General features: G+C 35.2%; 2 protein-coding genes across 4 annotated transcripts in view; one reads left to right on the top strand and one right to left on the bottom strand.

Moving 5' to 3' along the window:
• Positions 1–3685: 3685 nt before the first annotated feature.
• On the bottom strand, positions 3686–7567 carry LOC101891418 (protein transport protein Sec23A). 2 transcript variants are annotated; one of them, XM_005186906.4, is made up of 6 exons: positions 7098–7567; positions 5753–7038; positions 5351–5504; positions 4739–5287; positions 4529–4549; positions 3686–4173 (listed from the first exon to the last, which is right to left on the bottom strand). In XM_005186906.4, the coding sequence occupies exons 1-6, from the start codon at positions 7374–7376 to the stop codon at positions 4084–4086; spliced, it is 2379 nt and encodes a 792-aa protein (XP_005186963.1). In that variant the 5' UTR covers positions 7377–7567; the 3' UTR covers positions 3686–4083. The 2 variants fall into 2 exon arrangements, with proteins under 2 accessions (XP_005186963.1, XP_005186964.1); XM_005186907.4 differs by lacking the exon at positions 4529–4549.
• A 2057-nt stretch (positions 7568–9624) lies between these two features.
• The window catches only part of LOC101893265 (metastasis-associated protein MTA3), a 34297-nt gene continuing 16137 nt past the window's right edge, over positions 9625–27784 (top strand). For both annotated transcript variants that reach the window (XM_005186916.4, XM_020038012.2), the window contains exons 1-2: positions 9625–9825; positions 20517–20678. In XM_005186916.4, the coding sequence (XP_005186973.2) occupies positions 9798–9825; positions 20517–20678 (190 nt within the window). In that variant the 5' untranslated portion in view covers positions 9625–9797. The remainder of the gene's footprint in view (positions 9826–20516; positions 20679–27784) is intronic.

Below are 27784 nucleotides of genomic sequence, written 5' to 3' on the forward strand. Positions count from 1 at the left end.
GGCATTTTAATACCCGACTGAAGATCATCTTTAGAAGCAAGGGAGAAATTGCCAGCAGCATTGACAAAAATAGCTCCACTGTGAATTACTAACTGAGGCAAAATCAGGTAAACCCAAAATGGGAGTCGATTCCAATGAATGTTCAACGCTTTTAAAACCTTAAAAATTCATCAGATCAAGATTTAGTTTTTTCTTTTATTTTAATTCAGATTTTCCAGCGGATTCAAACTCTTTGATTTGGCGTCTTTTCCAGCAGTTTAAGACTTTCCTTTTTTTCTCCTTTGAAGATTCCAATCTTAGGCTTGGCAGCATTGTCTTCGTTATATTCCAGTGACAACTCATTATATTGTTTACAAGCGTGCAAAAGCATTTTGATGAGAATTTTCCAGAAAAAAAATTATTCGTGATAGAATTCTAGCGTGATAGTGTGATTTCTTTATATTTGGCTGGAAAACCACAAGTGGCTATCATTAGAGCACTCCAGCATTTAAATGTGAATAAATCTTTTATGTCTCCTACCATCGCTCGTTACCGTGATACTGGTAGCGTAGCCCGACGTCATGGAAGTGGATGGAAGAAAACAGCAACATCAGGAAAAATGGTTCGAAAAGTAAAAAAGCTACTTGTTCGATTTCCTCATCGCAGTGGGCGAAGAATGTCTCGTGAGCAAAAAATGTCGCAATATTCCATTCGGCAAATTTTAAAATATGAGCTCGGGGTAAAGCCCTTGAAAAAGTGCAAGAACTTACACCACAACAGAAGAAAAATAGACTCAAAAGAGCTAAAGAGTTGCATCGCTTGACCGAAAGTGGTGAACTGGCGAATTTGGTTTTCTCCGATGGAAAACATTCGTTGTCCAGCAGTTTGTAAACAAACAAAATTATCGTGTTTACTTGCCAAACAGGTCACCTGAAAATGTGCACCTTCGGTTGGCCACCAGAACTCAAACGCCGGCCATGGTAATGGTGTGGGGCGCCATAACAGCCGATGGTCGCTCTCCGCTCGTATTTTGCGACCGTGGCATAATAATAAATGCCGAATATTATCGCAAAAATATTCTGGAGGGTGTATTAAAGCCTAGGTCACGCAAACATTTTGGCGGCAGACCTTGGACATTCCAACAAGACTCAACACCATCGCACTCAGCACGCGTCACCCAAGAATTGTTACAAAATGAGGTTCCTCGCTTCATTTCCAGAGCACAATGGCCAACTATTGTGTCTGGATTATTTTGGAAAGCAAGGTTGGCACTAAAAAATACCAAAGTGTCGATCACCTCAAGCAAGCGCTTCGCCGGGAATGGGCCAAAATACCGCAGAGCAACATTCGGACGGTTTCATTGGCCATTTGAAGGCCAAAATTCGAGCCAAAGGTGACTAATTCCAACAAATCTAAACTTATTCTAAAATTTGATACTATTTCCGACATTTTTTGCTTTCATTCAATAAAATTTAAAAAAAAAATGTAACAAGTAAAAAAAATTAAGTTCCGGCCGGGCCGAACTTTTAATACCCTCCACCTTTAGGTAAAGGAAACATTAGAACCCATTTTGACCCACAAATACCTATTTTGGCAAAAGTCATCAAAATACGGAACATCGGGAGGTACCGCTATATGGGGCTATACAAAAACGTGGACCTATACATATTATGTTTCGCCAAAGAAGCTAGAACCCAATAGAACCCACAAATACCAATTTTTAGACAAATCCGCGAAGAAATTTGGCAAAAATCATAAAAATACCGAATATTGGGAGGTACCGCTATATGGGAGCTATACCAAATCGTGAAGCAATACATGCAATGTTTCGGCACTGGATCTAAATCCCGTTACGACCAACAAATACCAATTTTTAGACAAATCCGTGAAAAAGTGTGGAAAAAATCATCAAAATACCGAATATTGGGAGGTACCGTTATATGGGGGCTATACCAATGCGGGAACTATACATACAATGTTTCGCCACATGAACTAGGACCCATTATGACCTACAAATATCAATTTTCAGACAAATCCGTGAATAAGAATGGCAAAAATCATCAAAATTCCGAATATCGGGAGGTACCGTTATATGGGTGCTATACCAAAACGTGGACCTATACCGAATATCGGGAGGTACCGTTATATGGAGGCTATACCAAAACGTGGACCTATACCGAATATCGGGAGGTACCGTTATATGGGGGCTATACCAAAACGTGGACCTATACATGCAATGTTTCGCCACACGATCTAGAACCCATTATGACTTACAAATACCAATTTCTAGACATATCCATGAAAAAATCTGGCAAAAATTATCAAAATACCGAATATCGGGAGGTACCGTTATATGGAGGCTATACCAAAACGTGGACCTATATATGCAATGTTTCGCCACACGATCTAGAATCCATTATGACCTACAAAAACAAATTTTTAGAGAAATCCTTAAAAAATGTGGCAAAAATCATCAAAAAACCGAATATCGAAAGATAAGACATATGGGGACTATACTAAAACGTGGACCGATATATCTCATTTTCAATACCCATTATGACCTACAAAAACAAATTTTTAGAGAAATCCTTGGAAAAATGTGGCAAAAATCATCAAAAACCCGAATATCGAAAGATAAGTTTTATGGGGACTATACTAAAACGTGGACCGATATATCTCATTTGCAATACCAACCATCCTAGACAAAATAAATGTTGTTCTGCTAAATTTTGACGCTCTACGTCAAATAATGTGGGCTGTATCGTGATTTCAACAGACAGACGGACATCGTTAAATCGACTTAGAATTTTATGCTGATTATGAATATATATACTTTATGGGTTCTACGACGAATATTAAGGGGTGTAACAAACGAAATGACAAAGTTAATATGGAGGGTATATTAACTTTGTCATTCCGTTTGCAAGGTGGAGGGTATAAAAATTATGGCATTTGACTTTGTTGCAGTTTTTTTATCTCACCCTGTAAGTTTAAAATAAGGGAATAATCAAATGAATTCTTCAAAAACGATTAAATGTGAGTGGAGATCGAGTGGATCGCCTGTTGATGAAATATGAAAATTAGTGCTAAGAGCCACCTGCATAAAAAGACAAAAGTAACATTCCGTTTACTATGTATTAATTTGCCAATGGTCTTACTATCTTAGAAACGCTACATGGTATATGGGTTATCGATTATATTCTCCTCCTTCTCTTCCTTGAAAATCCCATGAATGAAATGCATATCAGTATGACTTAACTGTAGAAAGATACCAAACATTCTCGAAAAGCTATTTCTCTGAACTGGACCCAAGATTCTGTTTTATCAGAGGTCAAGTCTTCTATCAGCCAATCATGCTAAGAAATCCAATTGAAGAAATTCTAGGAAACTGGCTCAATGTTAATGGGAAAAAAGATCAAAATGTCTTCACCATACACCCAGCTTAAAATAAGCAGATGGATTGAGGAACCACCCACGAGGGTCAAGAATTCCTCTATGGATCTGGGGTCAAATTTAAACTTTTGATATCGAAAACATTTTGTATCGAAATTAATGATCATACTTAATTTCGTTAATTGCCTCAAGTGCATACATTAGATTGCAGAATACCAAGGGGAAATATTAACTTTCGGTATATTCGATCTTAGCATTAAACTGTGTGGTAGTTCCCAGGACACATAGAAAAGAAACACTTGCAAATGTATGGTTCGTTTTGCTTACTTGTTGTTTTGTATTTAATTTTTGAAAGTATTTTCATATTCTTTATAGTCTTATAATGTCTGCTTAATAGCTCCTTCATCATCTGTATATGGTTCATTTGTTTATATGGAATAATTAAAATTACTTATATTTTGAAAAGAAAAAGAAGAAAAAAACAAACGATAAACATGCACACTAAGACTTCTTACATTAGAAATAGATAATGCCAGCCTAACTTAAGAAAAAAAAATAAAAGAAAATAATAAAACACACGCCATTAAATCTCGTACATTTTCATCATTATAGCCATGATAAATACCGTCTAATCTTAGATGTAGCAAATGCTAAAATATTGCGTAGACTTGTCATAAAACGACGATAACACCACCAGTATCTTCCGGAAATTCATGTTGTCGAAGAGACAGCCAATTTCTTCAAGTGTTCCATGAACAGTTGTAGGGAAACATCATCTGTGAGTACAGGAGCACCGCCATCCTAGAAAACAAAAAAATAAAGGGAAATGGGTTTAATAGAATACACATAAAAGTATATTATATACAGGAAGCGGACAATATAAAGCAGCAATTGACTCTAAAAGCAATATTTGTTATCTTTAAAGACTTTGGCTGAACATTGCAACCAAATTACTATTAAAGGTCAACATGTAGTAATTTGATAAGATAAGAAGGGCATAAGTAAATATATAAACAACCGACACCATTTGTTTCAACGTATTCTTGTATATTGACAATGAACCTCCACCAAACATATTTATGTTTTCCTAATAAGGGCATTTCCATAAGCCCTTCTCTTTCAAAATAAAAAAAAAAGAAAAATTCTTTGTAAATACCATTGATTGGCCAATTGGCGGCTGTTGTTGTTTGGATTCAGGGACATTATTTGTAATTAACAAAGATGATGGGACAACACAGGATACATTTAAAGTCATTAATGTTGTTTTTTTAAAGAACAAAACAAAAAATGTTAGAAAATCCAAAAAGAAAATAAAAATTTCAAACAAAAAATGAAATGAAAAACTATACTTGTGGAACACACTTACCTGGCCATAAGCATACATATTATTATGTGTCTGCGAAGGATTGACTTTCGATAGCAAGAAACGCGCCTGCGAGCCACCATGCTCTGTGTCAATATAACGTGGCATTGGGAAACGGGTTTGCAAAATCTCCTGGGCATCATCGACGGGAGCTTGCAGCAATTGTTTGAAATTCTCATATTCTGGCATATCTTGATATTTAAGGGCACGCCATTGTGCTATGGTTTCACCATGATAAATCAAAATTTGGAAGAAGGTGTCCATCAATAAGATGCGATCAGGTTGAATCGATGATGTATCGAGTAGTACAGGTTCTGGTGGTCCATTGAATGAATACGAATACAATATTGGTTGTATCATAATAAGTGATTGAGTTAAATCTTCACGCATTAACATGTGTCTATAGAATGTGGTCTCATCGGGTGAATTATTGAAAACTTGCAAAAATTGTGAACGACGCAAATGATACATGAATTGTGGGAACAAAGAGAAATTCTGAGCCAAACGGAAACTATTTGGATCATCCTTGCTATATTCACCGAATTTTTGGCACTATAAAAGAAGATATTTGGAAATTAATTCAGAAAAAATAAGTAGGCAATTTTGGTGTCTTACCAAACGAATAAGCTGTCTGTCAACCCATCTTAAAATGTCGGGACCTTCATCCGTCTCAGCACGATATACCACCATACGCGCCATGATTACAGCAGCGGCTTCTTGATCAAAGCCTGCACTTATGTGGTGGATATTCGATGTTGCATCGGCCCAGCTAAAAAGTTGTAAAAAAAAAAACAAAAATAGCAATAAAACACATAAATTGAGGCATTTTGCGATTGTGATCGGAATCAAAATTTTTAATATTGGAGGATTTTATGGTTCCCCAAAAAATTTAATATTTCTGAAATTTTGTCTTGGATGGCCACAAAATTTGGTAGTAAAGTTTACTCCACTATTGAAGAAACTTTGATTTCTACTAATTTTTGAACAACATCAATCCCACTAAATCGCTTTACTCACTTTCTTGCCAATGTTGTTACACGTATACGTCTCTGGCCACTGGGATGTTGATATTGTGTTATAAATTGTATACAACCACGGCCGCCCTGTGGTATTGGTGCTGCATGCTGGTTGACTACCTCGAAGAAGAATGCCATCGTTGAACTTGGATTTAGAGTACACAATTTCCATTGGACCGTTTGGCCCATGCCAATTTCAACATCCGACACCGATGGGCTCTTCACATTCAATGACACACATGAACCGATACCCCCAGATATCTTCAATTCACGTGAACATTTCACTTCCAGTGTACCATTGAATGCCATTTTCAAATCTGAACGTGCATCGCGGGCGAATACACGCTGAAACGTTTGTTTGAAAAGCGACGAATTGAACGAATCACCCATAACCATATGACCGCCAGTAGAATTACAGCACTGCTTCATTTCCATGAGACCAGTTTGATCCAAAGCACACGAGTAGATATCAATGCAATGTCCATTGGTTGCAGCACGAAGAGCCAGCACATCGTAGTGTTTGATGGCTTTTTTCATGAATTTAACATTGTCCTTGTGAATGTCGTGATGTGAACGAATGGGATGTTTCAATTCATCGTCGACCACTTGGCCGGGGCCCTGAGAGCAAGGTCCACCAACAAAGGCCATGATGCGGGCTCCAGTATTCGGATAGGTACATTCGAGCAAGCCCACAGCTATGGCCAAGGCAGCTCCGGTTGAACGAAGATAGCGCTTGCCCTGAGGCACAGGCCAAGGATCACGTTGCAGTTCACTCAACAAATCTCCAAGGGCAATGTCACACTTCGAAATAGGCTGCAAGAAGCGATTGGCTGGCGGAACGGCAGCATGTTGTCCAGGGGCACCAGGCATACGTTGTTGCTGACCTGGCATTGGCTGGCCGCCAGGGCCAACGGGAGCTCCAGGAGGACCTCCTGCATTTGTACGACCAATACCCAACATTTCTTGTACCTGTTTCGCAGTCAAATCCTTTGTGCCGCGGAATACATAACTCTTCGAGCAACCTTCAGCTCCCAGTTCATGAACTTGTATCATTTTACCAAAAGTAATTAGGCCCACCAAGGCATTGGGTGGTAACAAGCTCAGCGACATTTGTAATGAATCCTTCAAGGCATCCAACTCCTCTTCATCCATGCAGGTATCAACTAGAAACAGGAAAACTGGTGGCATACATGGTGCCCTAGTTATGGTATATTCAATGGTGCTAAAGCCAGGAATTAATTCGGCTGGTTGATGTTGCTCCGATATGGCTGCATATTGGGGTGGAAACTAAAAGAGAAATCCATTCAAAAAATCTACCATAATTTTACTGGATTTATACAACTTACAGGGTTCCTTTGGAAACAAAAATTGCAAACCCATAATTTGGCCCGATAATCCACTTGACACAATGGATTTAAAATGGCTCTACAATTAGCCCGAGTGCACAGCACTGGTTCATATTGAATTGGTGGCAAGTCAGGGCGTTCTTTCAATGGCTGGTAAAGACACGCCAATGGAACTACCAAGCGGCTGGCATCAATTCGACTGGATGGCCAAACGTTCCACGTCAGACGAACCCCGTCGCGATCTTCGTTTTGTTGAATAAACTCCTCATAGGTCGTCATCTTATATTGTTCTCAGATCACTTGGATCACTGCTTCTATTTATCGTTAAATAATATATCCCCTTTTATTTCTACACGACACAATATTCAGAGATATATCGAAGTGATCCAATTAGAAAAAGTTATTTCTTCACAAATTTTTCTCTGTGGCTGAGGCCACGTCACTTGCTTTGACAGTTCTTTCAAACTTATGTAAATCACCATGAAATGATGACATGAATTGATGACATACTAAAAGTATTGAGTTGTTTGCAATTGCCGAGAATAAAAATTATATTATCGTTAATTATAACATTTTATGGCCATATTAAATAATTAAATTTGATCTGTAGTTTATTTTTTATAACAGAAAGTCCTATATATGCACAAAATTAATGATAAACTGAATGATATTGTGACTAGAGTCCTAAAAGTGTGTTTATACAGGGCAATATAATTTTAAAGCATGCTTGTATGTAATAAATCTAGTGAATTTTATTGTGAACTGTCAAACCCATTTTAGAACTGAAAAAGTTGAATGAAAAATTATTGCAATTTTTAAAAATTGTTGAAAAATACATATCGTTATAACCTATGATCTGCGTTGTATCAGAAAACATATAAAAATCTACTTATTTTTGAGAAAACATTTTTAAAGTTTTGAAAATTAAAGTTCCCAAGCATTGATGCATCTACCTGTATTGTTCTGCCATGGGTAGAATGAATACAAGGTAGGCTAAATAAGAAAAAAAATTGCAAGTATGGAGGTCTACCTGTTTGGCATGTAATGTCAGAATTACTATCAAAGCAATAAAAAACCAAACAACTTGTTGCATTGATTTTGAATAAATAATTGAAAACCGCGAAAACTGAATAAAAGGTCAAATTTTTTTTTTTTCAAAATTATGTTCTATATATCTCTAAAGGTTTATTTCGCAACAAAAACTGTAGAATTTGTCGATGCATTTTTTCGAACAATAAATTAAGTTAATATATTAAACCAAGATAATAAAAAAACAAAGATTAAGTCATTTTATTATACCATGCTGAGTATTATATTTTACGTAAATGAGTGGAATTGAAATTTAAAAGTGCAAAGACCATGTACAGAAATAGCTCAGGGACAAACCACAAAAAGAAAATAGAAAAAAAAAACACGAGGTGATGGCCTTTTCGTCAATTGAATTGAAACCCCAGCCTAATATGCTAATAAATATAATCAAAATATTTGCTAACTTACGTTCGTGCATACAAAAATCATTCTATTTACTATAAATGGTCTGTTCCAGAAATGATAGAATGTAAAAGTCTTTACTACGATAACCGGTATTCCCTTTAAGATATCGAAGAAAATTGTAAAACCAATAGATTCCTTCAGGTTCTGAAACAGAACAAAAAGAAGTTCGTTCTGGGTTTTTGAAATGATCAACACTAGATAAAAGTGGGGTAATATTCATACCATGGTACATAAAAGGTATATAAGAGTTACCAGCTGATTACGTTTTTTTTCTAAATGTGCCCGACTTCTGTTGCTCCTATCCATGGCAGAAGAATGTATGTAGTCGTATCGACACAGCTGCTGGGACAATGAACTGTCAAATCAATTTTGAAATGAAAGATTTTGAATGAAAAAAAGAATATATATATTATTATTAGGTAAAGTCATGAAATCATATGTTTACAATTTTTTTTTTTCAAATTTATACATTTGACAACATCTCATTGTCAAAATCTATATTCATAAATCTATTGAATACACACAAAATCAGAAATGGGAACTGTTTTTTATGCATTCAAATTTGAAAAGGTAAATTACAGAAAATGCAGGGCTGGGAATGCTAATATGAAATGAGGCCACCTTTATTTCATTGTACCATGAATCTATCCTACATTGGAATTATTTTGTCATGACATTTTGCAATTTTAGAGAATATAAAACAATAGTTAAAATAACAGGTACATTTGTTAGAAACCTCAAGTTTATGTTTAAAGATGGCTTATTTAAATTGTTAGAGCGGAGCCTGCAAGCCAAATACGTCAAAACAAGTGACCGAGCATTTGCGTATATTTATTTTTTACTTTGGTGTTGTGTGATGCGTAAATTTAATCGGTCCCTTAAAAAATATATACATAATTCCATACACTGTGCCAAAGTATACTAAGTTCGATTCTCGATACAATCGATGAATCAAAACATCGACGCAATCGAATAGAATGCGCAATCGACTCGGCATGTCATTTTTCGATTTTTCATTTCGATAGTTTATCGATAATTTTCTAAGATGGCGACGAAAAAAACGCGTCTTGTGTGTGAATGTAATCATAACAAATTGTGATTTTTGTTAATAAATGTGTTTAAAAGCGCCTACGAATTGTTTAAAAACATTAACAAACACAAAGTGCATCAAATACATATGAAATTGTGTATGAAAATCAAATAAAAATGACAACAAATGTGTATCGTGTCGGAGGTGAGAATGTGAAGAGAAAAAATTTTCCATTTTTTCGCTTTATCTTTTGCATTGGTTTTCGTTGTGTCGGGGTTTGCGTATTGTGTTGCTGTGTTCTGTTGGCTGGCTGGCTGGCAATCGATGGTGTTTAGTGATGATGATGATGATGCCCGCTCGCGCTCAAATTGGCTTTCTCTGATCGCTCAAAAAATATGGGGGAAATGTGGACTCCAATTAACGACGAGACGACGCTCAATCACAATGCTGCACATAAACGTGTTCATATTTAAGCTTATCCGCCATACATTCATGTACCTCCCCCACCCCTTTTTCCGGTCGATTAAGCCAAGTGCCCAAGTAGAAGAATTGTGTGAAACAAGTTGATAAAAGAAAAATTATAAACAAACTATACATGGTGTCATACAATCAGCAAGCCCTCAAATGCAGAAAAATCAAGAGGAAGAATATGTGTGTGAAGAGAGAAGAAATTTATGCCGGAATTTGTAGGGCAGTAATGAAAAAAATATTTTTATAATGACAAGTTGTTTTAGCATCTTTCTTAAAACCAGAATGTCTTTGCCACAATGAGTGGCAACAATAGTGTAACATTATTGAAATTCACGAGCATCGACACCCCTGTATTCTTTACACCCCCAATAATCGTAATGTAACATAATGACGTTTAGTGGGTTCATCTCGCTGATTTTCAATGACGCTGCTGCATTTTTGGGTTTTCAATTCCAGTGCCTATTACCACCTATGTGTTACTGTGTATGTGCGCGAATGAGTGAGTGAGTGTATACATATGTATATGCTAAAAAAGAAATACTACGTACCAAATATCAGAGACACAAGCGAAAAGACGAGACACATTTTGCTCCAAAAAGTATGGATTATTGACTTGTATAGTAGATATGTGAAATATTGTGCTAACCAAGTGTTGTTAATATGTTTGGGTCATTTTTGCTTACCACTTCGCTGTTTGAAAACTGTGATCATTTAATTTGCTACCATTATCGCCAAAATGTTAATTTTCATTCTTTATTGTAATTTCGTTTTGTACTGTTTTCAAATCCTGAACACACTAAGATGCGATGCAGTAGGTTTCGTGTGATTTCTTTGGTGCGATCTTGTATGGGTATAGGTCTGTGTACAACTTGGACCTATTATCATCCTGTAAACAAAAATTTATAACATGTGTTACTAATTAAAATAGGGACTTCATTTAAATATACCGCCTATATCCGAATCGAGTTTCTTTCGGAGTCCATCGCATGTTTCTTCAAAGAGTATCACAAGATATTTTTGAAAAATGATTATTATTAACTTGACTTCAGTTACTAACCTTAATACAGGGACGTACACAGAGATGTAATTCGAAACCATTTCGGGTGGACCCAATTCGAAATTACATTAAATTCATACTGTTGAAGGAAATACTCGTGTTAGACCCAAAAATGGTATATATTCTTGATCAGCGTAAAAATCTAAGGTCAACTCTAGTTTAGTAAAAACTATTAAACTTTTCCAGAGGTAGCTATTTTTACCCTGATTCCGGAAAACAATTTTTATCTTTAGGGACGGTCCCGGGATCGTAGATTTTTAACCCGAAAGTACGGGTTCAAAACCGGTACTTGGCCCGGATCGTTGTGAAAGCTCATGAAAATACCTATACAACAAGTGGTCACATGAATAATTAGCGGTTCGGAAGATATAATCAAATTATTGATTTTTTGGACCTTTGAGATTTTCTCCTCTGGGTATGTCCCACACCGGCTAACGCGAACCCAAGTTTTCTAAATTTTATACTTTTGTAATTCCAACGGTTTTATACTTTTGTAATTCCAACGCCGGTCACGCGAAATAAACCTTTTTTTTATTGAAAACATAATTTTAATGAACTGGTTAGAATCGGGTTATGCGGGTGGAAAGACCCATATCTCTGGACCCAGAAAAGGTATTAGCACAAATTATAGCATTTTGGAAAGGAAAACTGTCAGCAATAATTTGGCATCAATTTGGTTGACCCCCATAATAGGGCCCTTTTTCGACTTTTTGGGGGTTTTATAAAAAATCCGGGTCCAAAAAATCCATAATTTGACTACAACTTCCGAACCGATTAAAAATTACCCCATCATGTGACCACATGTTGGATAGCTTTCCAACGATACCTATATTATCTATATCGGGTAAGTGGATCCGGGTCTAGTCGGGGTCTTGAACTCGGACTTTCGGGTCGAAAATCTGGAAAAATAGTTTTAGGGTAAAAATACCTACCTTTGGGAAATTGTTCGAAAAAATCGAAGAGTTTTTACTAAACTAAAGTTAATCCAAATCTAAGTTGATTTAGTCCGTCTGTCTGTTGTAATCACTTATCTTTGAAACAAATTGATATGGAAGGCTAAAATACATGTGTATTTTGCCAGTGGGCAGGTTAAGTAATTGTGTACTAGGGATATAAATATATTTACAAAAGACCTATGTTTTTTATTTGTTTTTTTTTTTTTCTATGTAAAATGCCTATACAAAACTGACATAAAGTAGTCATTTCAAAGGGACCCTCAAAATAATAAATTTACCGGGTAAGACCGGTTATTCTAGTAAAATAAAAAATAAGCGTAAAAATAAATACTATCGACAAAATGTTGCAGGACCGGACTGGTGCTACCTATTTTGATTTTTCATTTCATTGTCATCAGTACATGGACTCTTAAGGTGGGACAAAAAATAACGACAATTATCGATAACAGCAATGCTTGGCGGTAGCCATAAAAAGTCGTTGGGGTTAGATTTACTGATAGAAACAATGTGGTCAATTCTATTTCACTTCTTAAATGAACATTTTTATTTTATCTGTTAACTATTTTTTCGGTAACAAACATTAAATAATCCAACTACAGAGGTTGCTTTCAATTCTTTCCAGTTGTGCAATTTTCAATGCTATGCTAATCGCTAATTTATCGACAAATTTCATTTATTATTTATTAATTATTAGTAAATGAAAATTTGCTGTTGTTATCAATAATTATCATCAATTCTGTCGTTCACGTTACAGGTCTTAACTTTTCTTTTAGTGGAGTACCAAAAAATCTTATAGGAATCCAATTGGATTAACTGAAAACGTTACGAAAATGGATTAGTTCAACAATGATTACTATTGTTATAGGCTGTTTTTATTCTGTTGTATGTTAATATAAGATTTTGGCCATGTTGGCTTATTTATATTGAATTGTATGAAATAAATGAAATGTTTAAATCTCGGATTGAGCTGAAATTCTCGACATCGAAATATTTTATTTATCCAAATTGCGTCGCTTTTCAAAAACCAGAAAATTTGATTAGCATCTTTTCTGTCGTTTGGGATTTTTACAACTTCTGGCAACACTGATCGTCGCCTGTACGTTAACAAATTTTCAAATTTCGTGAAATAAGGGAATTCCCTCTTCTTTATGGAGCTATGTGTACATACATATGTAAATGAATTTAATTTTTGTTATGTTTTTTCTTAATTTATAGTTTTGTTATTTCTTTATAATAATTATTAACATTTTTTGTTGTAACAGACAAAACAAACTTACATGGTTATGTTACTTCGTTCAGGTTGAACGAAAGCATAACAAAGTGGAGAAAGATGTAAATGTTTATAAGTGCGGTTGTAAGATTTAGAAGATTTTCCAGAAGAATTTTAGTTTTATGTAATTCTTTTGTTCCTCTTCTATTGAGCTTACGATCTCGTCACTTGGGTAAAAAATGTTTTTTGTCATAGAAGTTATTTTTTAAATAACTTCTGTGGAGAATATCCCAGACAAGAAACAAGGGAACTGATGAGGATTGGTGGCTCTTTCCGAAACCTAGGTATTCCCTGCCTTACCCCCTGGTAAACATTACCATCGTTCTCCACTCATAAACAAACGTTGTTTTTATAAAAACAACAATAATGGGATTTCGCCTGACGATTTTGCAACAGTAAATGGAAAAAATAAAAAATAAAAAAATAAAATAAAAATATGTATAGAAAAAGGTGATTCGATTTGCGTCGTTTTGAGTTGCGTCGCGATTCTCCGGTCCCCATTAACGACGCAAGTCGGGGCTCTAGTGTATATATATATATATATATATATATATATATATATATATATATATATATATATATATATATATATATATATATATATATATATATATATATATATATATATATATATATATATATATATATATATATATATATATATATATATATATATATATATATATATATATATATATATATATATATATATATATATATATATATATATATATATATATATATATATATATATATATATATATATATATATATATATATATATATATATATATATATATATATATATATATATATATATATATATATATATATATATATATATATATATATATATATATATATATATATATACATATATAGACATGTCCGAGAATGTATAGACATGTCCAATATAGACGATATAGTCGTCAAATTGACCGGTCCTCAACGCAAAACAAAATTTTCACCGAATTCGTCCAAAAAGTCCTTTGGTCCATTGGGCAAGTCTTTGTTTGTAAGAGATGAAAGGGAATTGATATGGAGAAAAATTGCTCGTCTTGTAATGCTTTTTGTGTTTTTATTTCTATACAAAAACAAAAATAACAATGACGGAAAAGTTATAGATGAAGAACAGAATTGCATTGTATAAATGCAAGAGGCAAATTCAAAAGTGAACAAGAAAAATTGCCTCATGTAAACTCGCTTAGTCTAAATTTGGGCAAAAAAGGTTGGATATCATCTCACGATAGCGTTCACAACTCATAGTGACGTTACGATTCGCAGCATCTTTCGAGAAGTATGCTCCAATGATGCCACCAGCCCATTAACCTCACCAACTTTGACTTTTTTGCATTTGTAGCTTTTGCACTGGCTCTGGTTGATCTTAACTCCAAAATCGACAATTCTGCTTATTTACGTACCCATTGAGCCGAAAATGAGCTTTGTCGCTGTACCCATCAAATGGAAGGAGCGTGCGATTAGCTTTCTTAACAGAGCACTCATTATACCTTCAGCCAAATACTAGAGAGGGTATATATCATTTTATACGGTCAAAACGTGCCTAGTCGAAATAACGGTTTTAGACCCTAGGTCTCTTTGGACCAAGTCCGTCTGTCTGGCTGGTGCGCACGATAACTCTCGAAGGGAGTCTCCGATTTGGCCCAAACTTGGTACATCGTAATATGGGCAACATCGGTTGACTCCATCAAGTACATCCCCCGCAAAGGGTCAAAATTTTGAATTATTATAACTCTTATAAAATTTAATTACAACTCTTATAAAATGTGTTGTAAGTCCGATTGTCTTCAAATTTCACACATCCCAATATTTTTATAAACCCAATATCTGATGTTAAGATGGAATATATCGGCCCACTCCTTCTGGTACCTCCCCCAAAAAGGTAGAAATTTAAAAAAAAATATATTTTTTTGCACAGAAAGAGAAACTATAATCCGATTCTGCTCCAACTTTGCAAATCCTAATATTTGCGTCAGGTGCGAAAATGGACAATATCGGTCCACTCCACCGATAATGATTGGATTATTGCAGATGTACATGTTTATAACAGTTTTTGAGAAATATGTGAGAACAATTTATACTTGAACTATTGGGTGATACTCCATCACCGATTTAAACATAATTATTTCTTAGTTTGTTTTATATTGTTTGATTGTACCGGACCAACAGGTGTATTAGAGCGTGTGTCACATTATTCTGATAAAGCTAATTAAAAAAAAAAACAAATATCTCGTATTAATGAAAAAGACAAACAATCTTAAACATTAAATTAATAATGGTATTGTATAGCAAATTATGATACCCTTAATTACTATGGATGTGCTTCTAGGGTTTGTTTTTGAATTTTGATGTGTGATGAGAGCAAACATCCGATACATACGAGACCGGGACGTCAGTCTATATTAATGTTTGGGAGCAAATATTCGATACATGCGATACTGTATAGAGGCGATTGTCTGGTAAAAATTTATAAGGTTAAGGCGCAAACAATTATACACAACAGACGTAAAACTCATACCATTTATATATACAGGGTGAGATAGAAAACTGCAACAAAGTCAAACGCCATAATTTTTACTTTTTTTTTAAAAGCAAAAAAAATGGCGGAAATAGCATCAAATTTTAGAATAAGTTTAGATTTGTTTAAATTGGTCACCTTTAGCACGATTTATGGCTATTCGCCGGAATTGGCTCATTTCCGGCGAAGCGCTTGTTTGAGGTGATCGATACTTTGGTATTTTTTTAGTGCCAACCCTGCTTTCCAAAATACTCCTGACACAATAGTCCAACGGATTGGTATTCGGAGATTTTGGTGGCCATTGTGCGTTGGAAACGAAGCGAGGAACCTCATTTTGTAACCATTCTTAGGTGGCGCGTGCTGAGTGCGATGGTGCTGAGTCCTGTTGGAACGTCCAAGGTCTGCGGCCAAAATGTTTGCGTTCCCAAGGCTTTAATACACCCTCCAGAATATTTGCGCAATAATATTCGGCATTTATGCTGATGCCACGGTCGATTAATACCATCGGCTGTTATGGCGGCCCACACCATCACCATGGCAGGCGCTTGAGTTATGGTGGTGTACATTTTTAGCTGACCTCTTTGCCAAGTAAACACGATCATTTTGTTTGTCTACGAACTGCTGGACAACGAATGTTTTCTCATCGGAATAAACCAAATTCGGCAGTTTACCACTTTCGGCTAAGCGAAGCAACTCTTTAGATCTTTTGAGTCTATTTTCTTTCGGTTGCGCTATAAGAAAAAATGGAATTTTAATGGCTTTACGCCGAGTTCATTTTTTAATATTTGCCGAATGGAATATTGGGAAATGTTCACCTCACGAGCCATTTTTCGGCCATTGCGACGCGGGTTTCGATACAGTCGCTTCTTTACTGTTCGAACCATTTGCTGTTTTCTTCCGTCCACTTCCACATGTTGCTGTTTTCTTCCGTCCATTTACTTGACGTCGGTCTACACTACCAGTATCACGGCAATGTGCGATGGTACGAGACACAAAAGATTTATTTCATTTAAATGCTGGAGTTCTCTTATGATAGCCAAATGTGGTTTTTCAGACAAATATAAAGAAATCACCCTGTCAACCTCGAATTCAATCACGAATAACTTTTTTTCTGGAAAATGCTCACCTAAATGCTTATGTACGCTTGTAAACGATATAATGAGCTGTCACTGGAATAATTTTAACATCTGTCGGATGAGTGGCTTAGAAATGACAGTAGTCTGAAGTTGGATGCAGTTTTTTCATCTCGCCCTGTATAGACATGTCCAAGTATGTTTCTAGGTGTTAAATCGCCCGATATGGTCGTCAAATTGACCGGTCCTTAACGTGAAATAAAATGTTCACCAAATTCGTCCACTAAGTCCATTTCCGAATCTATATTGGGCAAGTCTCTGTTTGTAAGAAACGGAAGGGAATGGATATGGAGAAAAATTACTCGTATGGTAATCCAAAATAAGTTGGATATCATCTCACGATAACGTTCACCATTCACAGTTACGATTCGCAGCATCTTTCAAGGAGTATGCTCCAATGATGCCTCCAGTCCATTATCCTCTCACCCAACTTTGACTTTTTTGCATTGTTAGCTTTTGCACTGCCTCTGGTTGATCTTCACTCGAAAATCGACAATTCTGCTTATTTATGTACCCATTGAGCCAAAAATGAGCTTCGTCGCTGTACCCATAAAAAGGAAGGGAAGCGCGCGATTAGCTTTCTTAACAGAGCACTCATTTTGATAGTAAATTCAATGATTTGCATGAGTTGTAAGACTACTTATGGTTTAATTGTGGACCAAACAAACTAAATGTTTAACAGTGCAACAAAACAGGAAATGAGCGTGAGATGTTTAATCCAGTGTTGCCAAAAATATAATATGATATTGGATATTTTTTAAATAACTTCAATTTTCAAATATAGTTTTGAAGCTTTGAATTTGTATACCCCACAATTGGTCCTCGAGCTATCAATTCTAGACCTAACATTTCGAGTTGAGTTAGCTTTGGGTGTCCGCCGTCCTTTAATCCATGTTCATTTCTAATCTAAAAAAAATGTTTTGCCCAGGAGTCCAAAGTACCCAATAGAGTAAGTAATATTTGTAAGTATGAGAATTTTATTGAGCCCACATCTGCAAACAAAACAAAATAGAGTTGTTGCCAATTGCTACCAACAAAGCAAACAATAGAGTTCGTTCTGACATCCTGTAAAATATGGCTCTTCTTCTGCAGGTTCCAAAAAGAACAGGTCGTTGTGTTCGTTTGGTTCGTAGCACACTAGTGTTAGGTGAGTAAATTTGAATCTAGCCTCCTAACAAAATGAAGTAGGTTTATAGAATTTTACTCAAAAATTCGGTATTTTGGTTAATTTAGCTATATTATTCACCGAGTTTTTATACCCCCACCTTGGAAAGGAGGGTATATTAACTTTGTCATTCCGTTTGCAACATACGTAAATATTCATCGTTATACCCCATAAAGTATCGTGTCTAGGATGGTTAGTATTGAAAATGATATATCGGTCCGCATTTTGGTTTAGCCGCCATATAACGGTACCTCCCGATATTTTTCTCAAAATTGGTGTTTGTAGGTCATAAAGGGTTGTCCCTCATGTGGCGAAACATTGTATGTATAGGTGCACGTTTAGGTATAGACCCCATATAACGGTACCTCCCAAAATTCGATATTATGTATTTTGTTAATCCTAGCCACCTTTACCCACATAATTTGGTATTTTAAAAGATTTTAAAAGATAGATGACAGTCCTTGAAATATAATATTTGCTTATAGAGGTTCCCGTTTTGGTATGGCCCCATATAACAGCCTCACTCACTTTATGTTTTTTTTTTTTTTTTTTTTTTTTTTTTGATAAATTTAACTGCATTATGCAAACGGTCTTACTTTTATATAAAAATGTTTCCTTTGCCCTAAGTTGAAGGATGTTGAAAGTTCGGCCCGCCCGAACTTAATGTTTTTTACTTCTTTTTTTTCCAAGTTTCGCATTTGAATATTATAATGGCTTATGACAAAAGTTGCCTATGCAGTTCCACGCCATCATATAGACCCTAATTTAACGGCTATATTCGGTATTTTTAAGATTTTAACAGAATTTTTATTTTATTTTATTATTATTTTTTTTGAAAATTGCCATATTCGTTCCATATGGAGGAGGATATTTAAAGTTTAAAAGCTTACAGCTTTTTTACTTGTTTTTCATTTGGGAGTAAAATCGAGCAAATCTGAGTTTGTATTTTCAATTTTAATTAAATTTTTTAATGCAAAAATGTTTATTGGCAAAGATAAAAAACTCCACAATGGGCAGGACATACATTAGATCGGCCAGTAAGGCCATCCGTCAAACAAGTTTGCTGTCAAAAGACTTATTACGATTTGAAATTTAAAGATAGTCCAAAAACTACTATGATTATTGTTAAAAGTAGTCTTCTTGGTCGACCCTATGTCCTTAGAGACCTTATGGCCTTGGGTCGGACAAGAAGATTGCTTTGGACAAAAAACTTTGTGGTTTTTACACTATTGTGATTTGTCTTTCTTTCAAAATCCAATCACAATTATGTTATTGGCAGCAAATTTGGGATTTAAAGGATGAAGGAACTAAGTAAAAATTGATGAAACTAAATTAATAGAAAAAAAAACTATCAAACACATACTTAAATTCCATATAATTAATTCTCTCTATTACTGATGCTATAAAGATTCGCAACAGCATTTCACCTGACCATTTCTTGGCTGTAAACTAGTTTTGGGCTAGTTGACTAATTACCAACATTTACTCGGGTAGACAGAGATTAACAATAACAACAACAGTTTACCCCACAGTCTTGTGAAAAACAAAAGGCATCAAATTAACAACAGTTTACAAATTAATATAACCATAGAATTTTTTTTTGAAACGTGACAGCTCAACGACAAAATATTTATTATATTTTTTTAAATATAATTACGTCTTTTTAATAATATATACATTCATTAATAATTACAATGCATTTCGAATGATTTTTTTTATTGCTATTTATTTTAACAATATTGTATTTAACTAGAAAATGTGTGTGCGTGTGTTTGTTTGTATGTCCAAATGACTGCCTGTGAGTACTCTTTTTCCATACCTTTTGTATTGTCTGTACTTGGAGGAGAGACTGACTGTGTAATATTTAGTGCAGACTACAAGTATGCCATGTATCAACCAACCAACCAGCCAGCCAGCCGACCAACCATACAGCAGTATCTTGAATATGGACAATGATTTTGTTAATTGTATGAATGTACGTCATACATAACTACTGCCGCCCGGCGACCACATTTTGTTAGCTAGCTCCTCCATTGTACGTACCTACATACTAGACCAACTTTAAATACGCACAATAAAGTGTTGGTATTTATTAAATGCAAAACGACGGAATATTCACTGCCTAACAACAACAACAATGATAATGACAACCGCAAAAGCAACAACATCAACAAATATTAGAAACTGGATTGATTTTTTTTTTTTTCTGTTTTCAAAGTGTCTTTTTTTTTAAATAAATGTGTCGTTTGTATGTTTTACATTAATACCTTTCTTTTTATTTCTTCTTCTCATTTTCCTTTTTTACAGACTATGTCTATGTGGAGACATCTCCGAATAGTCCATATCTTATACGCCGCATAGAGGAATTAAATAAAAATCAAAGCGGTAATGTTGAGGCAAAAGTTATGTGCTTCTATAGAAGACGTGATCTTCCAAATCCCCTGGTTCAATTAGCTGATAAACACCAACGTAAGTACAAACATATTTACGCACTCTCCTGGATTTAGGTGTATATGTAACTAAAGGTTTTGCTGCAACATATTTTGTTGATATGAAACGAAACTATTGTCATTAAAAAGCTTAGGCAAAGAATAATTAATATCAAACATTTTGTCTTATAGTAAATTCTTAATAATCTGTGTTACAAAAATAAGTGTGTTTTTTTTTTGCAAAGGAAAAATGTTGCATTAATTTTCAAATTTATAAAGCAAAACATCGTCAAAATTGTAATTTTAAAATTGAAGACACTTGCCAGCGGCCCAGTGCAACTGAAAAGAATGTGTGTCTTTCAAATCTCTTGATTTTATGAATGAACGCATGGTCTTTGACTCTATGATAGCCTACACCACCATCCATATTTAGTAGAGCTACCTGTAAAAATAAAGGTTTATATTGGGAATTTACGAGATGTAGACCACACCAGCTATAATTTTTTTAGAGCAATTTTAACTTGGAAACTGAGTAAAAGCTCTGAATCGATTTCAATCAGATTTGATGGATACATTTGTAGTCAAATAATAATGCTATAGAGTGAATGATATGACATCGAGAAGGATTTTATTCAAAATATTTATCGTAGCAATAGCTATGTGGGACCCGTTTTTTCTACCCAATAGAAAAATTCGGTTGAATGTGCAAACATCCATTCAATTTAGGCTTAAATTACATATGTGGTGCACAATAACGTGAAATCGAATGAAGATATATATGGAAGCCATATTCAAGTCTGAACCGAACTCGGTAAAGTTAGGCAGAGGTATTTTTAAGCTGTAATTGATATGTGGTAGCAAACATCATTGTTGTGGAGTGCATATCGTGAGGGACTTAAACACCAAAGCGGGCGAAACACATATACGGGGTTATAGCTATATCTAAACTGATTTTTACCAAATTTGAGGTATTTGCTTGTAGGCTGAATTCGTTCGGATTAACCAAAATACATTATATTTGGACTTACAGGGTGAGATGAAAAAACTGCAACCAACTTCAGACTGCTGTCATTTCTAAGCCACTCGTCCGACAGCTGTTAAAATTATTCCAGTGACAGCTCATTCTATTAATTACAAGCGTACAAAAGCATTTTGGTGAGAATTTTCCAGAAAAAAACAAGTTATTCAAGCGTGATAGTGTGATTTCTTTATATTTGGCTGGAAAACCTCAAGCGGCTATCGTTAGAGCTCTCCAGCATTTAAATGTGAATAAATATTTTGTGTCTCGTGCCATCGCTCGTTACCGTGATACTGGTAGCGTAGCCCAACGTCAAGGGAAGAAAACAGAAATGGTTCAAAAAGTAAAGAAGCGACTTGATCAAAACCCACGTCGCAGTGGCCGAAAAATGGCTCGTGAGCTGGACATATCGCAATATTCCAATCGCCAAATATTGAAAAATGAGTTCGGGGTTAAGCAATTGAAATTCCAAAAAGTGAAAGAAAATTGACTCAAAAGAGATGAAGTGCCGAATTTGGTTTCCTCCAGTGAGACAACATTCGTTGTCCAGCAGTTTGTAAACAAAGAAAATGATGGTGTTTACTTGCCAAAGAGGTCAGCTGAAAATGTGCACCATCGGTTGGCCACAAGAACTCAAGCGCCGGCCATGGTTTTGGTGTAGGCCGCCATAACAGCCGTATTAATCGACCGTGGCATCAGAATAAATGCCGAATATAATCGCGAAAATATTCTAGAGGTTGTATTACAGCCTTGGGCACGCAAACATTTTGGCTGCATTCCTTAGACATTCCAACAGGACCCAGCACCAGCGAACGAAAACAAACGAAACGAAATGTACACGGAGACACAAACTTTTAACATTTTTTCAATCGTTTTGTACTCCGAACAAAACAAAACGATTGCCTAAATGTACTTCGGCTGTGAATTCCCGAGCTGTATCGTTTGCGAACGATTCGCCGGGAAACGTTTGCTGTGTGAAATGATGAGTGGTAAATTGAGGATTGCTATTCCTAATGCTGTTTTTTATACTTTTTTTACATTCTATGATGGTGAAATAAATGATCAAAAGGAATGATTTTATCATAGTATTACTTTGCACATTGTTTGTAATAAGTTTTTATATACAGGGAAAAGGTTTGCAAACGTTTGCGATGATTTTTGTACTGTTTCGTTTCCAATGTTGCGTCATCCAGCAGAGTACGTTTCAGATTTTTTTGTTTCCACTCATCTACACAAACAGTACAAAATAAAAAAAAACAAGTCCCGTTATCGGTTTTGTTTCGTTTCGAACTTCGAGAACAAAACGAAACGATTGCAAACGTTTGATATAGTTTATTTTCGTACGCTGCTCAACACTATCGCACTCAGCATGCGCCACCCAAGAATGGTTACAAAATGAAGTTTCTCGCTTCATTTCCAGCGCACAATGGCCACCAAAATCTTCGGATACCAATCCGGGCTACTAAACAATATATATTAAAATCTATATCGAAATCTGAATATGTAATTTAAATATAAGCACTGGGTACACAAAATATGTTGAAATTTATGACACATGTTTTCGGAGAACGTCATTGTGAAATTCAATTATCAAACCGCATGTTTTTTTTTTTCAAAACTCTTGCAGATTTAGCAGTAAGAAAGGGCATCAATGCCATGAAACACAATGATTTCCAATTTTTTTTTTTTGTTTGTTTTTGAAATGTCTCCCTTGACATTTTAGTTGTCAATCAATAAAACTTTTCATCTCAAAACAACAATTAGATTATAATGGATTTAACATAGTCTTACTTTTGGGGTTTTTGTCACCTCATAAGAAAAGGAAAGAGAAATGAAATCTACACCTCATTCCTTTAAAGTTATTTTCAAAATTAGTGCAAATTCTACTTTATTTAACATATTTTTTTGTCACCACATTGTTTTAAATTTCTCGCACAGAACACCAAAATTTGAAAACCAACCAACGATAAATATCGATTTGCACTTTGTCCCAACCAAAAATAAAAGAAGCAGCAACAGAAAATAAGAAAAGGGACACAGCCAAGCAACAGACCATAATATCCACAAATAACAACAAAAACAAACATGCAGATAGATAGTCATACCAAGAACTCGCGTACACCACGTATACACACAACCTAATGTTTTTGAGGCTTCCTTTCCATAACTGTTTAAACTACAAAAAAAAAAGAAACTTTGGGACATCTTCAATACAGCACAATAAGGGAACAGAAAAAAACGAAACAAAACGCTAATGGGTTTTGTGCTTTGACTGTGTTCTCCTTTTTTTTGCGAAGCATTACAGATGTGAACTTTTTTATGACAGTACCATTGAAGATGGTAGATAGTTTTTTACAGTTCTCTAATATTGTTCTTTCATTGTTACGCTTAGTTTTGGTCAAATTGTTTTGTGGCGACTTAAGGATATTTTTGCACCTTGGTGTTGCCTTGAATTTTTCTCAAACGTTAAAACAAATCGATATTATAACCACCATTATATAAATAAAATAAAACTTTATTGAATTCTAGTTGGAAAGGAAATTTTTGCCGGCGACTCTCTCTGTGACATACCTGATTTCGATCGTATTTTTTATATTCAATTTAAATATACGTAATCCTTCGCATACCAATTGAAGGCGGTTGTGAACAAACTATGTAGTATGGAAAAATTTACACAGGGAACACACATTTAAAGTACATATTGTCAAAACTGTACCACATTTGGTAGCATGTCATCTCCACGGTCTCTTCTAGAAGTGCCACTTTTTCAACTATTGCAGAAATGAATCATTTGGATAGTAATTTTTAAAAGGACTTTTCTAAGCAGTACTGCAGAACAAACTTTTTTCCAAAAAGTGGAAATGAGCGATTGTGCTGGATAATGTGACTCAATTAAAGAGTTTGCGAGATCTTCTTTTTTATTATTTTTATTCGGCTCAGTTCATTCGACTATCCATTTCCCACTCCTCGAAATAATCACAGGAGTTAGTTATGGAAGATTGTGCATATATATCCAAGTTTTCCTATAGCACCCATATGACGTTAACTCAAGGTTCTTAGTATTGTAGGGTATATTAAATATGTCAGTATTGTATATAGGGTATATTAATTATGCCATTCCGTTTGTAAGACCTCTAAATATTCGTATATAATTCATGATCAGCATAAAATTCTAAGACGATTCAACGATTTCCGTCTGTTGAAATCACGACACAGTTCTCATTATTTCATTTGGGGCAATATTTTGTGGTAAGTCAAGGATGGTTGGTATTGAAAATTACGTACCACACATTTTCGTATAGATCCAATATAATCAATTTTTTTATTGTTTTAGCCACACATTTTCCACGGAATTGTTTAAAATTTTGGATTAGTAGTTGCAATAGGTTCTCGCTCCGTTGACATTGTATGTGTATTTGTTATAACGGTTCCTTTGAATATTCGGTATTTTGCCACACATTTAACCACATTTTCCAACGTTTTTTTGTTAATAAAATTCGATATTTGTAGTTGTTAGTAGATAAAAAAATTCGTACCCAGATTGAACAGGGTGAGATAAAACTGCAACAAAGTCAAACGCCATAATTTGTACATTTTTTTTTAAATTTTATTGAATGAAAACCAAAAATGTCGGAAATAGCATCAAATTTTAGAATAAGTTTAGATTTCTTCGAATTGGTCGCCTTTGGCACGAATTAAGGCCTTCAAACGGCCCCGAATGTTGCTCTGCGGTATTTTGACCCATTCCCGGCAAAGCGCTTGCTTGAGGTGAACGACACTTTGGTATCTTTTAGTGCCCACCTTGCTTTCCAAAATATTCCAGACACAATAGTCCAACGGATTGGTATTCGGAGATTTTGGTGGTCATTGTGCGCTGGAAATGAAGCTAGGAACCTCATTTTGTAAACATTCTTGAGTGGAGCGACCATCGGCTGTTATGGCGGCCACACCATCACCATGGCCGGCGTTTGAGTTCTGGTGACCAACCGGAGGTGCACATTTTCAGGTAAACACGATCATTTTTTTATACCCTACACCACAAGGTGGTCAGGGTATTATGTCTTTGTGCATTTGTTTGTAACAGGCAGAAGGAAACGAGATAGACCCATAGTTCCTTTTGATGATCTGCATAGAATCACATTCTGAGTCGATTTATGCATGTCCGTCCGTCCGTCCGTCCGTCTGTCCATGTATTTTTGTAAACAAAGTACAGGTCGCATTTATTGCCCGATCCAGATGAAATTTTGCAAAGGTCTTTTGTTTGGCCTAAGGACGAACCCTATTGAAATTGGAGATAATCGGTCAAAATTTGGATATAGCTCCCATATATATCTTCGTCCGATTTGACTTTTATTGTGCACCAAACGTGTAATATCAGCCCGAATTGTATGGAATTTTGCACATACACCCATATTAGCCCTGAAAATATGTATGCCAAATTTGATCGAAATCGGTTCAGATATAGCTATAGCTCCCATATATATTGTTCATCCGATTTGTTATTTTTGTCCACCGCCACCGTAATATGCACTATGCAACAACAATATTCGGGGAAATATATCAAATACAGCTCAGAAATACATTTGCTAAATTTTATCGAGATCGGTTCAGATTTGGATATAGCTCCCACATATAACATCGTCCGATTTACCTTTTATTGTGCACCAAACGTCTAATATTTGTCCAAATGGGATGGAATTTGGCACTTACGACCGAATTGAGTCTAGTAACTAGTATGTCAAATTTGGTTCAGATCGATTCAGATATAGTTATAGCTTCCATATATATTATTCATCCGATTTGTTATATTTGGTACCCACAACCGTAATATGCACTCTGTAACAACGATATTCAGGGAAATATATCAAATACAGCTCAGAAATATCGTTGCCAAAGTTTATCGAGATCGGTTCAGATTTGGATATAACTCCCATATATATCTTTATCCGATTTCAAATTAATTGTGCACCAAATGGGCAATACAATTCCGAATTTAGTCCTTTGAACTTTAAATTATAATTATAATCATAGCGTGTATGATTGAATTCTCCCATAGAAACTTTTAATTGTTATGTGGAGCTCTACTTAATTAGCAAAGTGGTGTAGGGTATCATAAAGTCGGCGCCGCCCGACTTTAAGACTTTCTTTACTGGTTTTTGTTTACAAACTGCTGTACAACGATTGTTTTCTAATCGGAGAAAACCAAATTCGACAGTTCACCACTTTCGGCCAAGCGAAACAACTCTTTAGCTCATTTGAGTCTATTTTCTTTCTGTTGCGGTGTAGGTTCTTGCATTTTTGGCATTTCAATGGGCTCGGGATAAGCTCATTTTTCAATATTTGTCGAATGGAATATAGCGATATGTTCAGCTCACGAGCCATTTTCGGCCATTGCGACGCGGGTTTCATCAACTCGCTTTTTTACTTTTCGAATCATTTCTGCTGATGTTGCTATTTTTTCCCGTCCACTTCCTTGACTTCGGGCTACGCTACCAGTATCACGAAAACGAGCGCTGACACGAGAAACAAAAGATTTATTAACATTTAAATGCTAGAGTGCTCTAACGATAGCCACTTGTGGTTTTCCAGTCAAATATAAAGAAATCACACTATCACGCTTGGACTCCATCACGAATAACTTTTTTTCTGGAAAATTCTCACCAAAATGCTTTTGTACGCTTGTAAACAATGTAATGAGCTGTCACTGAAAGTTTTTAACAATTGTCGGACGAGTGGCTTAGAAATGGCAGCAGTCTGAAGTCGGTTGCAGTTTTTTCATCTCACCCTGTATTTAGTTCGGCCGAACCCGACGCTTTTTTAATTGTTGTTCATCAACAATTTCTTTGATATTAAAAAAAATAAATAATCCATAACAATTATTTTGTTATGCCCAAATTTGTATCGGTTTATATGCACACTATGTAAAAAGTTGTCCCTTTGCAGTATTCATTCTTTTAAACAAGATTAAGCCAAAGATTTTTATTTTGTGTATTATTTATATCCAAATAACACAAGTATTTACATTTAATATTGTTAATGGACAGTGTTCCTTGTTTTATTTTAATTTTTTTCCAAAATGTAATCATTACCTTTCTAACAAAATAGCTTTGGTCCAAAAATATTTGTTT

The sequence above is a fragment of the Musca domestica genome, unplaced genomic scaffold (assembly GCF_030504385.1).
Source record: "Musca domestica strain aabys unplaced genomic scaffold, Musca_domestica.polishedcontigs.V.1.1 4, whole genome shotgun sequence".
In the NCBI taxonomy this organism is placed as follows: domain Eukaryota; kingdom Metazoa; phylum Arthropoda; class Insecta; order Diptera; family Muscidae; genus Musca; species Musca domestica.

What these genes read in the sequence shown, in the direction of transcription:
- LOC101891418 (XM_005186906.4), bottom strand. Translation starts at nt 7,376, where the DNA reads ATGACGACCTATGAGGAGTTTATTCAACAAAACGAAGATCGCGACGGG. An exon ending in GTAACAACATTGGCAAGAAA is followed by an intron (nt 5,505 to 5,752) that starts GTGAGTAAAGCG and finishes ACAACTTTTTAG; the next exon opens with CTGGGCCGATGCAACATCGA. An exon ending in ATATGTATGCTTATGGCCAG is followed by an intron (nt 4,550 to 4,738) that starts GTAAGTGTGTTC and finishes AAACAACAACAG; the next exon opens with CCGCCAATTGGCCAATCAAT.